Source organism: Ambystoma mexicanum, chromosome 1p (assembly GCF_040938575.1).
Source record: "Ambystoma mexicanum isolate Mex_15411 chromosome 1p, UKY_AmexF1_1, whole genome shotgun sequence".
NCBI lineage: Eukaryota > Metazoa > Chordata > Amphibia > Caudata > Ambystomatidae > Ambystoma > Ambystoma mexicanum.
Genome location: NC_090921.1, coordinates 842,857,152 through 842,872,678, shown reverse-complemented (window position 1 = coordinate 842,872,678; position 15,527 = coordinate 842,857,152). Strand labels below are relative to the sequence as shown.

The window sequence follows — 15,527 nt, the reverse complement described above, 5'->3', positions numbered from 1 at the left end:
CCAATGGCATGCCTGTTCCATGAGTTTGTGGGACTCCGAGGATGGTATAGGAAGCTGGGTGGGATGTGTATGATACTGGCAGTGCGCTGTATATTGCTGCTGTGGTTGAGACCCGCTAACCCCACTATTGATCAATGGCTTTGTGCGATCACCTGGGTCTCCGCATTCCTGTAAACTTGCTGATATGTGGTCCCCTCTCTGCTCCTATTTGCTTAAAATCACCAATGAAACCTCCGGAGATGTTGGTATATCAGATGACTCATGATCTACCACATGTCCTGCTGCTAAACCGGAACCCCCTCCCCCCCGCCCCATCTATGGTCTGTGCAACTTGTTGTTACACACGTTTCCTACTGCTGTATACACATTTATACCTTCTGATGGTGTTGAGCAATTTGTAATCTACTGTTCCCTCATTCCTGCTGTAATGTCAAGCAACCACAAATACAGTCACAAAAAATAAATAAAAGGGCATTAGACTCTAGAAAATTGCAAGCTGCATTTGGAAGGCCGTAGTGAACCCGACGGAGGGAGGCCCAAATTGCAAGGAGGATCTGAGCCCGGCAGAAGGAGATCCTAGGGGATCAGAGCAATCGCCCAGGTGCAAAAACCACCAAAGGAATTTTGTTGGTGTGTTTGTCATTGTGAATCAGCAGGCCTTCTAAGGCAAGAGAATTTGTCAGGAAAGAGACTTTGATAACATTGAACTGGAACTGTGAACCTCATGCTGATGAGGACCAGGAGTGTGTTGTGCTCCGAAGTCCCGCCTTGTCCCGTGCTTAAAACGTGGGGAACGGAGACCCAGCCATACCATCCTGACGTATCATTTTTGTGAACACTTCTTTCTTTTCTGGTGAACATTATCCCTCACTTTTTTGTTACTTAGTAAGGATTGGCAATTTTTAAAAATGTTTAGTATAGGCCCTTTTTATTTCACAAGATACCCCTAGGACTGCCTTATTATTTGATGGTCATAACTTGCTTCTATATTAGATTTAGGTTTAGATTATTGAATTTTATAATGGGTGAGAAAAACACCTAAACACCCTTGAACTGTGATCACTTGTGTCTATCTTTACTGTTGCCACCATGAGTTCCTTAGAGTGGCCCCTGCACCAACGTCAAGAGTACAGCCCAGGGTGCATGCACATGTTGGACACACCTGGAAGGACATGCTGACGAACACAAAGCATCAATGCAAACCACTACCCCACATACTCCCCACTATGCTTGAGATGTGGGGAACAGAGGAACCACTTGCCCACATGTGGTGGATAGGCCATATGGCCAAGATATATTGGAAGGAGGTACTGTAGGGGTTTCACTACCTGTGGTGGTGATCTTGGGAGACACAGTAGAGGAGATATACCCAAAATGGGGGTCAGGAGGGCAATAGCAACCTTAATAACCCACCTATTGACAGCCACGAGACTAGCCTTGGCCAGGCGGTGGAAGGATTCTGAGGGTCCAGTCAAACCTGTGATGCAGTAAAATACAGGAGGTGATGGCGACAGAGAAAATAACAGCACTGATGGGGGGGCAACTTCACAAAATACATACGAATATGGGCTCCCTTTCTAGATTGCTGCAGAGAAAACCCACAACAGGTATTTAAAGCATCCCTATTTAAGCATGTAGCCTGGAAATAAATGTAAGAGAAAGCTGCACTACAGAATTGGTAGCTGCCACCCAGGAGGGCAGATAAAAAGGGGGGGGTGAGTAAGAGGAAAAAGGGATAAGATGTGGGGGTAGCACAGGGAGGGAAAAGCGTGACAACTCAAAAGCATAATCAGTTTCTGAACTCTGATTGTTTCTTGGCAAACGGCATAATGCTCTTTTCCTGCTGCATCAAGTGTTTTGGAGTAAGATTGATGTTTATTTATATTTGTATACAGGGAGGAACAATGCCCTTTTGATAAAGAAAAGAACCTACAATAGATAAGAAATCAGAAGGAGGGAGCTTCTTACAGTGGGGTCAGTTCGAGTGACATTCTGACCAGATTATGTAGGGAGTAAATGGAAAAGTCACTGAAGCCAACACATGGGTGGACATACATAAAGGACAACCTACATTAGACATTTTTAAGCACATGTGGACGGCACGGGCAGCTATGTTAAGGATGTGACCATGACAGATGAAGTGCTAGAGTGGAGGCAGAGAGGCAGACTAGGGGAAAAACTTTAGCTAGAAGGAATATGAGAGGCAGGTCAAGGAGGGGAAACTCGGAGTCGAGGAGGTAGGCTTTTAGTTTGGTTTTGAACAAATCAGTGTGGGCTGTTTCTTGGATGTCTGAGGGACGAGAATTCCATGCAAGTGGAGCAAGAAGAGAGAAAGAGCGTAAGCAAGAGTAAGCCCAGGGTGGGCTAGGTGTCACAAGTGTAGTCGAAGAGGAATAGCAGAGATTACAAGAAGACTTGTAGAGTTGTATAGAGGAGGATAGATACTGTGGTGCCTTAACGTGGATAGATTTGTGAACCAGGTGAAGACATTTATATCAGCTCTTTTTTTGCATAGTCAGCCACCCAACTTGGTGATACGAGGAAGTTAAGTGTAAAGAGAGAGAGAGAGTTCAAAGAGAGTCCTGGTAGCAAAGTTAATGATCTTGTTGAGAGGACAGAAAGCATGGTTGGGGAGACCAAAGAGAATGCTGGCACAGTAGTTTAGTTTAGTCTTAATATTTCAGAGGTTGAGACGAGCCGCTGATACACTTTTGGAGCTAAAAGTACATAAGGTGTGAGAAGGGTCATAGATGACGCTGAGGTTTCTAGCAGAATAAGAGTAGGGAAGTGTGTCAGGTGGGGACATGATAGGCAGGGGAAAAGATTAGAGTATTTGGCGAGGTAGAAGAGCACCACCGTTTTGGAAGAGTTTAGAATCAGGGAGTGCAGATCCATCCAATATTTAATGGCAGAGAGACGGTTTGAAATTTTGATAGAGATCAGAAGAGGGTTCAGGAAAAGAGAAGAAGATTTGGGTGTCCTCCGCAAATCATTGGTACGAGAACCCAAAGGAGATTAGTGCCCAAGAGCAGAGGAGTAGAGTATGATCAAAAGAGCATTGTTCCTTCCTGTATACAAATATAAATAAAGATTGATGTGATGTATTCTGACCATGAATTAAATAAAAGTTTATTTAAAAAAAAAAAAAGATATGGTCTCACAGAATGGGCATTTGCAGCCCAGGTTTTGTCTTTGATGTGCGAGAGGCAGATTATGGGAGATCCCGTGGACATTTGGCCCTTGTCCGACTGTTAAATCTACTTCTGGCGCAGAGGCAGTTTCATCCAATTTATGCAAGAGGAATTACAATTTTCTATGCTATGCTTCTTCAGACACCTGAAGGTCGTGGGGGGTCATCCTCCCCATTGGGACCCATGCTACCACTTTCCATCTTTCACTCTGGCCCCTCTCCCTGTTCCTTCCTGTGAGGCAAAAAGCCTTGGGGGGGTCATCTTCGACTTCACTCTCTCCTCTCCTCACATCACGGACATCTCAAAGACGTCACACTACCAACTGTACCTCCTCAGAGGTATTGTTCCTGTTTTCACTTTCCCCCAGAAGCTCAACATCTCCAGAGCCCTAGTTCTCTCTAGGCTGGACTACTGCAACAGCCTCTTTCTCAATCCGCCTTCCTCTACTTTCCGCCCCCTGCAACTAATCCAGAACAGGACTGCAAGACTTGTCCTTGACCTCAAGCCCAGGGATCGTATCTCTCAAGCCCTGAAATCTCTCCACTGGCTCCTGATCAAGTTCAAGACCCTCTGCATTGTCCACAAGGCTTTCTGGGGCCAGGGCCCCCACTATCCAACTCTTTCCTAAACATCTTCCTTCTCAAGCTCCTCGCTCAGCTACCTCCAACTCTCTGGCGGTCAGACGCTTCTCCAGGCAGAGAGTGGGAGGTAGATATCTCTCCTCTTCAGGGGCATCCCTCTGGAATGGCCTCCCTACCCCTCTCAAACTCGAGGAGGACCACCTCAGGTTCCGGAAGCAGCTCAAGACCTTTCTTTTCGCTTCTGCTTTCTCTCTTGCTGACCCACCTGTCTGCTGCGCCGACTGGTTACTCTCAGAACTCAGTGGGACTAGCCCCCCACGACCTGTAAGCACCTGCACTGCCTCCGGGCCTCTGCGCATCTAGGGGCTGTATCTGTAACCCTACAGTTCGCTTCCTCCTTGCACTACCCCGAGCCGGCCCCCCAGCTGTACTTAGAGCAATGCTGGCCAGACCGCACTTCCACCCTACCCTGCTCCTGGCACTTCTCCTTTCCCTCCCCCATGCACGATCTGAATGACAGAAGTCCTCCCTGGTCTAAAAGGATGACTTTAGAGACCATCCTGGGGTCATCTGATGATCCTCGAACTACCCTAGAAGTCATTCCCACATCATCAGACGATATCGCGCTGTTAAGTCATCAGCAAATATCTCAGACCGGTGGGTGATGATTTGGGGATGAGCTTAGGATGACTTAATGAATATGCTAACATCATCCCTATTTTAGAAAAACTCTTTGTTCCTAATGCTTTTAGGATGACTTGCTGATCACTTCAAGGGATTGCACGTCTGTCCCTGATGATTTGGGGATGATTCTGGGATGACCTGCTGATTACTTCAAGAGCATTGCCATGAAACATGTTTGTTACTGATGATTGGGGATGACTTACTGATTACTTCAGAACATCAGAGTTTGTAGGATGATATGCAGACAAATAGATTGTCATTCTGCTTTTGCTTAGTTGCACTTATTTAAATGATCCCCCCCCCCCACTGTGGCAAGGGTAAAGCTTGAGACTATGTTGGGCCAAAGTGGAAGCCAGAGGCCTAAACATAGCACGCACCCGTGAGAATCCTTTGTCATCCCTGTCAAAAGCAGGCACCCAGCACCCTCACAATCCCCAACGTGGCATGGGTAAAGCCTGAGAGTATGTTGGGCCAAAGTGGAAGAAAGAGGCCTAAACATAGCATGCACCTCCTGGGTGAGAATCCTTTGCCATCCCAGTCAAAAGCAGCAACCCAGCACCCTCACAATCAATACATTTCCATGCTGACTTATTAGGTAAGAATTGGTGTAGTCCCACTGTGTGAGACTACACAACACTTATCTGCTTGATATTAGGTAAGCCCACCTTTTGGTATAGGTCCGTACTACACAGGTTGGCAGTGTGACTGAGCAGCCAGGCCCATCTCAAGAGGGATAACTGAGCTGTACAAATGAAATCTGTAAATACAAGTAGCCAAATAACACTTACACTCAGGTTTCAGTAAATAGTTATTTAATTAATATCAATTTTTAAATAAGAGTTCTTTAGCAAGGCAATTCATGTAACAAAGTAAATATACTTTAAAATTACTTTTCAGAATCAGGGCAAGTTAGTGGATAATCTTTGGATATGCTTCTTATGCAATTGCTACACCCTGGGGTGACTTCAATCACAAGGACAGTAATGGCATTTATATATTTGATTTATAGAGCGCTTTACACCAAGGCGCTCTATCACACTATCACACTAGTTATACTTTGCAGATTCTGAGGTTGCAGAAAGGAAAGGTTTAAAGGAAGGAAAAAGGTTAAACAGGTTCTCAGTATATGTGAGGACAACTAAATCTTCCAATGAAATCTAGATAAGCCTTTGTCAGCAGTAACAGTCTAAAACAAGTGACCACCTATGAGGGACAAACAATATCAAAAAGTAAATGGGCTAGAAGAGTCTGCAGGGAGCCAGGACAGCCAAAGTCAATTTGAAACAGTTTATGGAGCTGAGGCACTTCTTAGAATCAAAAGTCTTGCACAAAGTTAGAGAGTTTGTTAGAGAATCACTTGTAGGGTTACAAGCTGTGAAAACAGAGTTGGAATCAACTCTAAAAGTAAGCCACTGCAATTCCCAACTGAGAAAAGCAAGGCTACAAGACAGCAAGGTAAGTACCCCAAGTCTAAACAGTACCTCTGGCTTGAAGAAGTGGTCCAGCTGGCTTCTGTCCTGCTACAGCGATGCAGACCCCCTGTTCCTGAGCCTCAGTCGTGGGGACAAGAGGGAGGACATATGTAGGGCTCCTGCGGCGGTACTTGGGAGGTCAACGGTAACTACAGGCTCTTTTTGGTTCCGCAGCACTTTGCTGTTTCAGCGCTTAGTAAACAGCACCGTCGCAGATCTCTGATACTGGTTGGGCTTCCTTCACTCTTTGGGTCCTGCACTCTAGCTCTGGTCGTCCTGCTTCTGGGGGGTCCTTAGGAGACTCCTGGAGTTTCTAGCTGGATTTCAGACCTTTCACTCGAATACGGAATCCTTGACTACTGACACTCGGTTCTTGCAGCAATGTAGAAGTACAGCCAGACAGTGAAGATGGTCCAGTGGAGTTGGTCTCTGGGTTAGTTGGTCCCACTAACCCAAGAGGAGAAGTCGTCCATTCTCGAGCTTCTCTGTCTAACTGAAAAGGGAGTTTCAGCACAGCAGCAGGGCTTCGCCGGGCAATTCAAAGGTCCAGGAGGATGCAGCAAGCTTCGTTCACGGTTTCTTCATTCGGTGTTTCTCCCAGTGGTCGACTCTGCCTCTAGTCCCAAAACCCTCGCCTTTTAAGCAGGTTTCTCCCATTCATGAATAGCCTAGGATGTCAATCACACAGCAGGGTGGCTGTCGGACAGCCAGCCAATCAGGACTGGCTGCATTCAGGCATTCCTTGAGACAAAGGACAGGGGAGTTTCAGGACGCTCCCTCACATCCTGTCCTTCCAGACACACTGGAGCCAGAGGTGGGCTGCAGGGCTGATGTGCGCCAAAAACAAGACAGACAAAGGGCTCCAATCTGTTTCGACGCACAGAACAAAAACCAAGAAAGACCTCACAAACAGAAAATGGCAAAAAAAGAACACAGGGGCCCGTTTGACAAAATGGTCACCCCTGGGTGCTATACTGCAGCCGAGGGTTCAGCCTGCAATAGAAAAGCACAATGGTAGGAAATATTAAACCACTGCCAGTAGCTATTTAAAGTAGGCAGGGTAACATAAAAATGTTACATGAGAATGTACGATAAGGGGCTACTATGTAACCCCCCCAGCTCTCCACATAAGATGGTGTGTGCTGGACCCCCAAAGAGAAAAAGGAAGTATTCACACAGTATTCATGTTTGCTTAGCGCAAAATCCAATAAACAACACCATAACCAAAAGTACCTCAAGGATAAAAAAATAAAAAAACCCACATAGGATCCAAAAAAGAAAGAAGCAATCAACAAACGGAACCACAAAGTCCCATCAACCGAGGTCTCAACTACCCACAACCTACCAAATACAAGCAACAACAAACCACAAACAGTAAAGACTAAACCCAAAAGACCACGAAAAACACCAATCGAAAGAGAACGCCCCCTAAGGAACACAACCCATGCATCATGCCTCGCCACAAGAAAGACAAAGATGCCAGAAAAGACAACAGAAATAAGAAATCCCAAGCCACTCGGGAAGGAACGGACGGACCAGCATGATCCCACAACCCCAAAAAAACTCGACAAACATCTGAGATGGCCTGAGATGGCCCAAAGAGACATACAAATAACAGAGCAAAGACAGACTACAATGCTCTCTACCTGTCCACATACAACAACGTGGTAAACAAAAACAGCAAAGCAACAACGAACCGGCAGCCAACAAGCGTCACGAAAACAGACCCAAACGGAACACAACAACTAATAAACCATCCCAGCCCAGTCTCCACCATGGACAATACCCCAACCAGAAAAAGGAACAAATTGGAATCCATCACACTCAACACCGCCTATGTCACTAGGAATGGAACAACAGAGGGGTAGCTACCCTATTTAACACCCAGAACGAACCAACCCCGCCATAAACCTTATCGATCTATTCGACAAAGAGACTGACCAACAAAGAACCACCCCACTCAAAAGACTCAATCGGGAAAAACCTACCTGGAACGGAGCCCAACCAACACCACGCCAGTCAGAACAAACAATACTAACAAAAACACAAAAGGGAAATCAAGCATACTACACTGCAGCCTCCTCAACGTTAGATCCATGGCAAAAAACACTGAACAGAAATCAATGACCTCCTAAGTGAAGGCGGCACAGACGTGCTCTTCCTTACAGAAACCTGGCTATCAGACAACTATAAAGACATCGCGAGTGAAGCAATACCAGACAATTATAAATACACACCAACAGAGAAAACCAAAGAGGCGGCTGAATCGAAATTATACACAAAAAACACACCTGAGAATCTCGAATCATCACAACCAACGCGGAAGACTATGAATTCCTCCTAATCAAGATACAACTCAACGATCAATCTAACATAGTATTCCTCCTGATTTACAGACCATATTCTTATAACACCAACTTTGCAACAAAACCAGCGGACGAGGCCGCCATGCTATCAACGCACCACGACAACCTAGCCGAAAGAGATCCCACCGATACATAGATACACCAGAAGACACACTCAACAATTGGATCACCAAGGCCCTTGACCAATAAGTACTAGCTAAAACATTCAAAGCAACACCAAAAATACTAGCAGCAAAATGGTTCAGAGAAGAACTGAACAAACTCCAAAAAAACAACTGCAAAATGGAAACAAAATGGAGAGAACAATACACTAGACAAGACTAAATAAAATAGCAAAGACAACTCAAAATAACAGTCCTCAAAGCAACTACGCCACAAGAATAGAATCAGCAAACAATTCACAGAAAAACTCCATCACACAAACACTTTGTGACAGTCACTTACGCCAGGGCAGGGTCTGTGTAGTAACTGCACAGCAGTTACTGCCCCTGCGGGCATTATCCTGTGCAGGTATTATTATATATTTAGTCACTTACACCAGAGCAGGGTCTGTGTAGTAGCTGCAAATGGGCTTTAGCCTGTGCAAGTATTATTATATATGTAGTCACTTACAACAGAGCACGGTCTATGTAGCAGCTGCACAGCAATTCCTGCGCCTGTGAGCATTGCAGAGCCCGAATCGTACCGTAAATGACCTTCGGAGCAGCTACTGTGTCTACAATACCAACAACAACAGGCTGCCCCGTGTAATTTCAAAACCAGATGTTTAGAAAGTCACGTACTTATAGTGTTTAATTTCAACATGTGATAAGTACAATAAAAGGATTTACAGCTTCAACGTGCATTTCGAGAGGTTGCAAAGGAGTTCCTCTTAACAATATAAAAACAAAGGGATGAGAGAGAACGTCTCAGTTGATAGATGCTAAAAGAAATGCATGTAAAATGTACTACAAGCGCTGAACCGCATGCACTCACCTGATGCTGCCTCGAAACTAGACATGAGCGTTTCGTAAAGGGTAGTAGTGACTAGTTCCCATCCGAGAAACGGACCATAACAAAGCCCCGCCTCCACCTCATCACGTGGGCTGCTTTGAATCACGTGGGTTTCAACGTCCACTTCATCACGTGGGCTGCTCTGAATCACGTGGGTTTCAATGTTCACGTCGTCATGTTTTTTGAACTAGCGGGAGCGTCTCGTTGATTGTTATATGGTTCTTGAATTTGGTTTCTGGTAAGTCTTCAAGTTATCTCATGTGGATTGTCACTTTAATGCAGAGCGGCAATATTGCGAAGGGGGTATTTCTGTGTATTTTGGTGGTTTGTAATATGCATCAGGAGTGAGATTTACGTAAAGTACAGGCGGATTCCTTTTTTTTAACTTTTCGTTATTTCAGTGTATTTTGGGGATATGTAATGTGCATCAAAGGGAAGGGATGAGACAATATTGGGGAGGGGGTATTTCTGTGTGTTATGGGGGGTTTGTAATGTGCATCGGGTGAGATGTACTGGCAGATTCAGTTCTTTTTGGGGTTTTCTCATGCAGATGTGCAATTTGCCCGGGGCAGATGGGTTTTATGGACTGGGCAAAGCGCGTTTCTCCCTTCCCAATGGGCTGGTGCTGGTTACCATCCCTGCTAGAGGTGGTTGGAGGATTTGTTATGTGCAGATGGGTATATGTGTTTTGTGCAGACGGACGCATTTGGATAAGAATTTCCAGCATAACAGTTCCGTTCATTTTTTTTTCTTTTTCTCCTGCATAGGGGTGCGATTTGGCATTCCCCGGGGATGGGGTTGTTCATTTGCCCCTTTGCAATGTGTGGCAGAAAAGGCCAAACGGAGGCGTTGTATTGCTTTCATTATCAATCACTTTTTTTTTAATTTTTATTTTAAAACAGCTTTATTTTTGACTGACAGGTACATTACATTCAAATCACAATTCGTAAGTATTCCAATTCACATTATCAACATTAATATATGTTCGACATAACCCCTTGGGTACATCGGATTAGCATACAGAGTTAACTGAGTCTATGTCCAAAGTCTCCTGGTCGACTGTGAGATATCTTCTCAGGGGCACCCAAATGTCTTTTGGTCTGCAGATGGCCGAGACCCCTCTGACAGTTCTCTTCAGTCACCTGTATGTAGATCAAGTCTTTCAGCCATAGCTGCAGAGTGGGGGCTGACTTCACTTTCCAGACTCTGAGTATGTTTCTCTTTGCCAATGCCCCTGCCACAGCAAATCATTGGCGTGTTTTAATTAACACCTTTCCTATATCTCCAAGTAAATACTTCAGTGGCGTGGCTGGTATTTGTACGTCTAATATCTCACTGATCACTGCGGCCACCTCCTCCCAGAATCGTTTGATCGGGGGACAGTCCCAGTACATATGTATTGAGTTCGCCACAGGAGCGGAACACTTGGGGCAGATCGCTGGTTTTGAGGGATCAAATTTGGCAATTTAATTTGGCGTAATGTGTAAGTGGTTTAACATTTTAAATTGGATTAGAATTTATCAAAATGGTCTTAGTGTATTTGCAGTATTTCGCCCATCGGCTGTCTTCTATTGTTATGTTTAAATCTCGTTTCCACTTTTCCTTCATTTTATTTTTTGATGGAGTGTGCAATTGCACCGCTTTGTGCAGTCCAGAGATATTGCCCGTGATCGTCAAAGAACCAGGTCTCAATAATGAAGAGGATGTCTGGGTTTTCTTCTGTGATGAGGTCGTAGATGTTGAGTTTGTTTTTGGAGACCGACCTGGCGTTGATGAGAGTGCAGGATATTTGAGGGAATGCCTTTGTGGGTGGAGGGCGGGTGGTGTTTGGGGGATGAGCAGGGTCAGATGGGGAAAGGCAGTGGTGGGGGAGGTGGAGTGTGGGGATGAGGAGGTAGTTTGGGTGGGTGGACAGGGGAAAGAGAGGAAGAGAGTTAGGACTGGGTTGGGTGCGTGCGGTGAGGTTTCGCTCCTATATTGTGGTGGCAGTGGTTGCGAACTGTGTGGGAAGTGCTAGGGGGGGCTTTAGGTGTCGGGGGTTCTCGCCCTTTCCTTGCATTGTGTGCGGTCATGAGTGTGGGAGAGGTGGTTCTGAGTGTTGGCTAGAGCTTGCCTTGCTGCGCTAAGTGAGGGGAAGTGGGTGTGGTCTGTAGTTGGTTGGGGGGAATAAAAGTGGACTGTGTCAGGTATTGTGTGTTCTGTGGGTAGGAGCTATCTGATCCTCCCCTCCATCTTGCTGCTCTTAGTTTTGTAGAGTGGGATCTAGGAGTAGGGGAGAGGGAAAGTTTGAAGCGGGAGGGTGGTGGGGGGGAGGGAAGTAAAGGAAACAAGATGGATGTGCACTGTGGAAAGGTGGTGGGCTGTGTGGTAGTGGAGGTAGAGAGCGACTGCAGTGGCTTTCAGAGGGGCTTGGGTAGCACCAGGGAGCTGCATGTGTGTGGCCAGTGAATGACATGGTACCTCGATGACTGTTACGGAATGACACTAAGTTTCACGAAATGGGTTGAGTGCAATGTAGAGCCGGGCTACATTTTTGTGTGTGAGACCACCTACCTAACAGTGCAGTTCGTGTACAGGAATAAAACCTAGATACCTAAAAATGCAAGTTGTGTACGGGACTAAACACGGCTAGATCTGAGAATCTGAGTGGGAGAGAGGCCTACTCCTAACAGTGCAATTTGTGTACAACTTCCCACCTATGCTGGTCCTACCGTGCTAGTCGCCACTGGCTTCCCCTGCAGACACGATGTGTCACTGCCTCAGTTGGGGCCGCAGTGGGCTGCCGGGCAGAGGCTGCCCTGGCCTGGTGTATAATGAATCCTGGCTTGCCCAATCAGGCTCCGGGGGCGGGGAGAGAGGGAGAGAAAGGTCCCGGGGACTGCAAGTGGTGTGCGGGCCAAGTGGGGAAATCAAATGTGGCCAAAAATGTATCAAACCGGCCCAGAAAACGCTTGCTAAATGTTAAACATCAGAATTAAGGGGATACCAAATATTACACCACTATATCAGCGATTATATTTGGTATTGCCAGACATAAAGGGTGGGACGACTTCCAGAGGGAATCCTAGTGTAGACAAATTATGTACTCACCTCCCTGATATAAGGCATAGTTCAAGCAGTATTATTGTAAATGTTAACCCTCAAAGTAATGGGGATATGGAATATTACAGCTCATTATGGGCTGTTGAAGTTGCTATTACCCAAAAAACAGGATAGAAGGATAATATGGCGTAGACCAATACTCTATGCACCTTTTCAATTCAAGGCCAATTAAAGTGACCTTGTGTTTAAAAGTTGAAATCAAAGGGATAGGGAATACTACAGGACTGAATCAACTGCTGTATTTAGCATCCACATAAAAACGGGTGATGGAAGGGCTACATGAAGGAGAATATAGTGCAGGCACATACTGATACCCTACCAAATACAAGGCATGCAAAAGCAGTATTTTGTTAAAGGAGAGCCCTGGCAATCAATGGGATACAAAATACATAATCAATCTATTAATCAGTCTATTAGATGTTGTAGTTGGTATCCCAACAAAAATGGATGGGAGGACCCCAGGAAGGACAATATAATGGACACATACATTGCTCCCCTCCCTAATTCGGTGTCAATACAAGCAATATTATATTACTCAATAGGCCTCAAAATTAAGGGGATAAAAAAATATTACAACGCTATATCAGCTGTTAAAAAAATAATAATAAAATGGATGGGATGACATCCAGAAGGAGGCACGGTGTACACCTATGATGTACTCCCCTTCCCAATACAAGGGATAGTTCAAGCAGTGTCTTGTTAAATGCTAACCCTCAAAATCCAAGGGATACCAAATATTACAAGGCTATATCAGCTGTTATATTTGGTATCCCCAGAAAAAAAGGATGGGATGACTTGCAGCAGGCATCAGTGTAGAATTATGATGTACCCCCCTCCCCCAATACAATACCAATTTAAGCCGCCTTTTGTTAAACATTAGCCCATGAAATGTAGGCGGCACCAAGTATTACATGTTATGTTATATGGTAGTTGTAGAGCGCTTACTGCCATTAGTATGGCCTAGAAGCGATGTGAGGTTAAATGCCCTTGGAAGACCGTAGTCTGATGATTGAGAAGTGATGAGGAGTTGTAAAATGCATGTGTGCATTTATAGCCATTCCGAAGGTAGCTTAGGTTGGCAGTGGCTAGGTCCCTAACAGCAGCCTGTGGGGCTGGTGCTATGAAATTATTGAAGGAGTCGGAGGAGTCCTGAGTCACTATGAGTCCAGTTATGTGAGATGGCTGGACCAAGTTTTGAGTGGGAGTCAGCTGTATTCTACTTGAAAAAGCCACTTAGGCCAAGGGTGATCAGAGGCGTAGCCAGGATTGTCTAACAAGAAAAGATGAGGAATACGTGGGAGGCATATCCAATCGAAAGAAAGTTACAGTTGGTAAGTAACTTGTTCTTTTCTTGGATAACTACTGTTTCCAAGAGCAGTACAGTGAAATTGACTTTACGTACACTTTTTTTTAAATGTTCTAGACCCAGCACACACCATCTTAGAATCGGGTGCTGGAGGGGTTACATAGTGTCCCCTTTGTCTAGCAACTCGTGTAGCATTTTTGTTACCCGTTCCTCGATGAATGGCTGGTGGCAGAGGTTTACTTTTTACTACCATGGTGTCTTTACCGCGGGCTGCGTTCGCAGCTGCAGCAAAGCACCCTTGGGTGCTATTTCTGTCAAAATGGCCCTGGTCTTCTTTTTTCGCTATTTCTTTGTGGAAACGCCCTTCTTGAGATTTACTCTGTGCGCCAAACCAGGTTTGGTCCCTTTGCTCGTTTTGTCTTTGGCGGGATTCACGAGTGAAGCCCGCCTCTGGCGAGGGAGGTGCCCGAACTCCCTGAGCTTTGTCTCCTAGGAGACATGAATGCACTCCTAGGTGATTGGCTGGCTGGCTGGCTGGCTGGCTGTCTGCCAAGGACAGCCACCCTGCTGGGTGATTGACAGTCAGTCAGGCTGGAATGAATGGGAGGAACCTGCATAAAAGACAAGGCTTTTTGGCTTGGAAGGCAGAGTCGACCACTGGACGAAGAACTTTAAGAGGACGCCTGCTGTAACTCCTGGACCGTTGGTTTGCACGGTGAAGCCCTGCTTCTGTGCTGAAACTCCAAATTTGTATCGACAGAGAAGCCCCTGCAAGGACGACTACTCCCTTTAGTTTGAGTTGGTAGGACCAATCAACTCCAAAGTAAGCCACCTGGACATCGTTCTCGGAGCTGGCTGAATTTCCACAGAGTTGCTGCTGGAAACTGAACTACCAGGGAGAGGAACACCAGTTTGTGTGCGTAACTGGCTAAGAGCTCCAGGAAGATCCTCCGGACTCCCAGGAAGCAGGACTGACCGACCCTGAGCCACCTCAACAGAGTGCTGGACCCCAGATGCAAGGAAAGTCTGTCTCGACATCCAGGGACCCCGGTGGTGCTGTTTGCGGTAGACGCAAGGAGCTGAAACGCCACTTGTTTGAAGATAGCCGGTTGCTGTCGGTAACCGTCCTATTGCAGTGCAGGAGTCCCCAGGACTCCTCCCTCTTGTCCCCACGACTGAGGCCCAGGAACACCAGGACCTGCACATGAACAGAAGTAATCTGCTGCTTTTCTTCTAACTAAAGGTACTGTAAAGTCTAAGAGAACTTACCTCGTGTTGTAGATTTGTTTCTACTCTTCACAAGCCTAACAGCTTGTGGCCCTACATTGATTCTTCTTCACTAAAGACTTCTAAAACATTGTGCCTAGACTTTTCTACTTACCTGCAGGAAGTGCTTCAGCAACATAGACTTTTGCCTATTGACTTTGGCCTAGCCTGTTTCTCTGAAAGACTCTTCTCTGACACCGGGTAGGGTTGACAAATATTTGCCTGCTAAAGAAGAATGTGATCCCTTGTTTGTTCTTAATAACCTTTTCTTTGACACCTCTCATTGTTATTCTAAAAGCTAACGGTAACGTATCAAGGACCAGTGTCCTAACAATTGATGTCCCCTCAGGGTGTAGGAAGTGTCTGTGTGGCATCCCCAATCGGTGCTTGCTGATTTAGAAACTAAGTGTGTGTATTTTGAAGGTTTTTGTGCGTTGCTATAATAATGCTCCCTTCTAAAGAAGGCTTATTCAAATGACTGGTAAATAAATACTTTTTTTTATCAAGAAACCTTGAGTCTAAGTGTTTGTATGAATAATTGTCACTGTGAATCTTTGTGTAACCAC

At 45.6% G+C, this 15,527-nt stretch overlaps 2 protein-coding genes across 4 annotated transcripts in view; one reads left to right on the top strand and one right to left on the bottom strand.

The window, feature by feature from the left end:
• CMC2 (C-X9-C motif containing 2) overlaps window positions 1-9,390 on the bottom strand; it is a 175,457-nt gene extending 166,067 nt beyond the window's left edge. For 2 of the 3 annotated variants that reach the window (XR_011304850.1, XM_069652850.1), the window contains exon 1: window positions 9,270-9,390. The gene's annotated coding sequence lies outside the window, so the exon portion shown is untranslated. Of the gene's footprint in view, window positions 1-5,121; window positions 5,217-9,269 lie in introns of those variants that run through there. The other variant, XM_069652855.1, reaches the window with a different exon arrangement.
• A 15-nt stretch (window positions 9,391-9,405) lies between these two features.
• The window catches only part of CENPN (centromere protein N), a 270,163-nt gene continuing 264,041 nt past the window's right edge, over window positions 9,406-15,527 (top strand). The window contains exon 1 of the mRNA XM_069652847.1: window positions 9,406-9,525. Coding sequence (XP_069508948.1) covers window positions 9,503-9,525 — 23 coding nt within the window. The 5' untranslated portion in view covers window positions 9,406-9,502. The remainder of the gene's footprint in view (window positions 9,526-15,527) is intronic.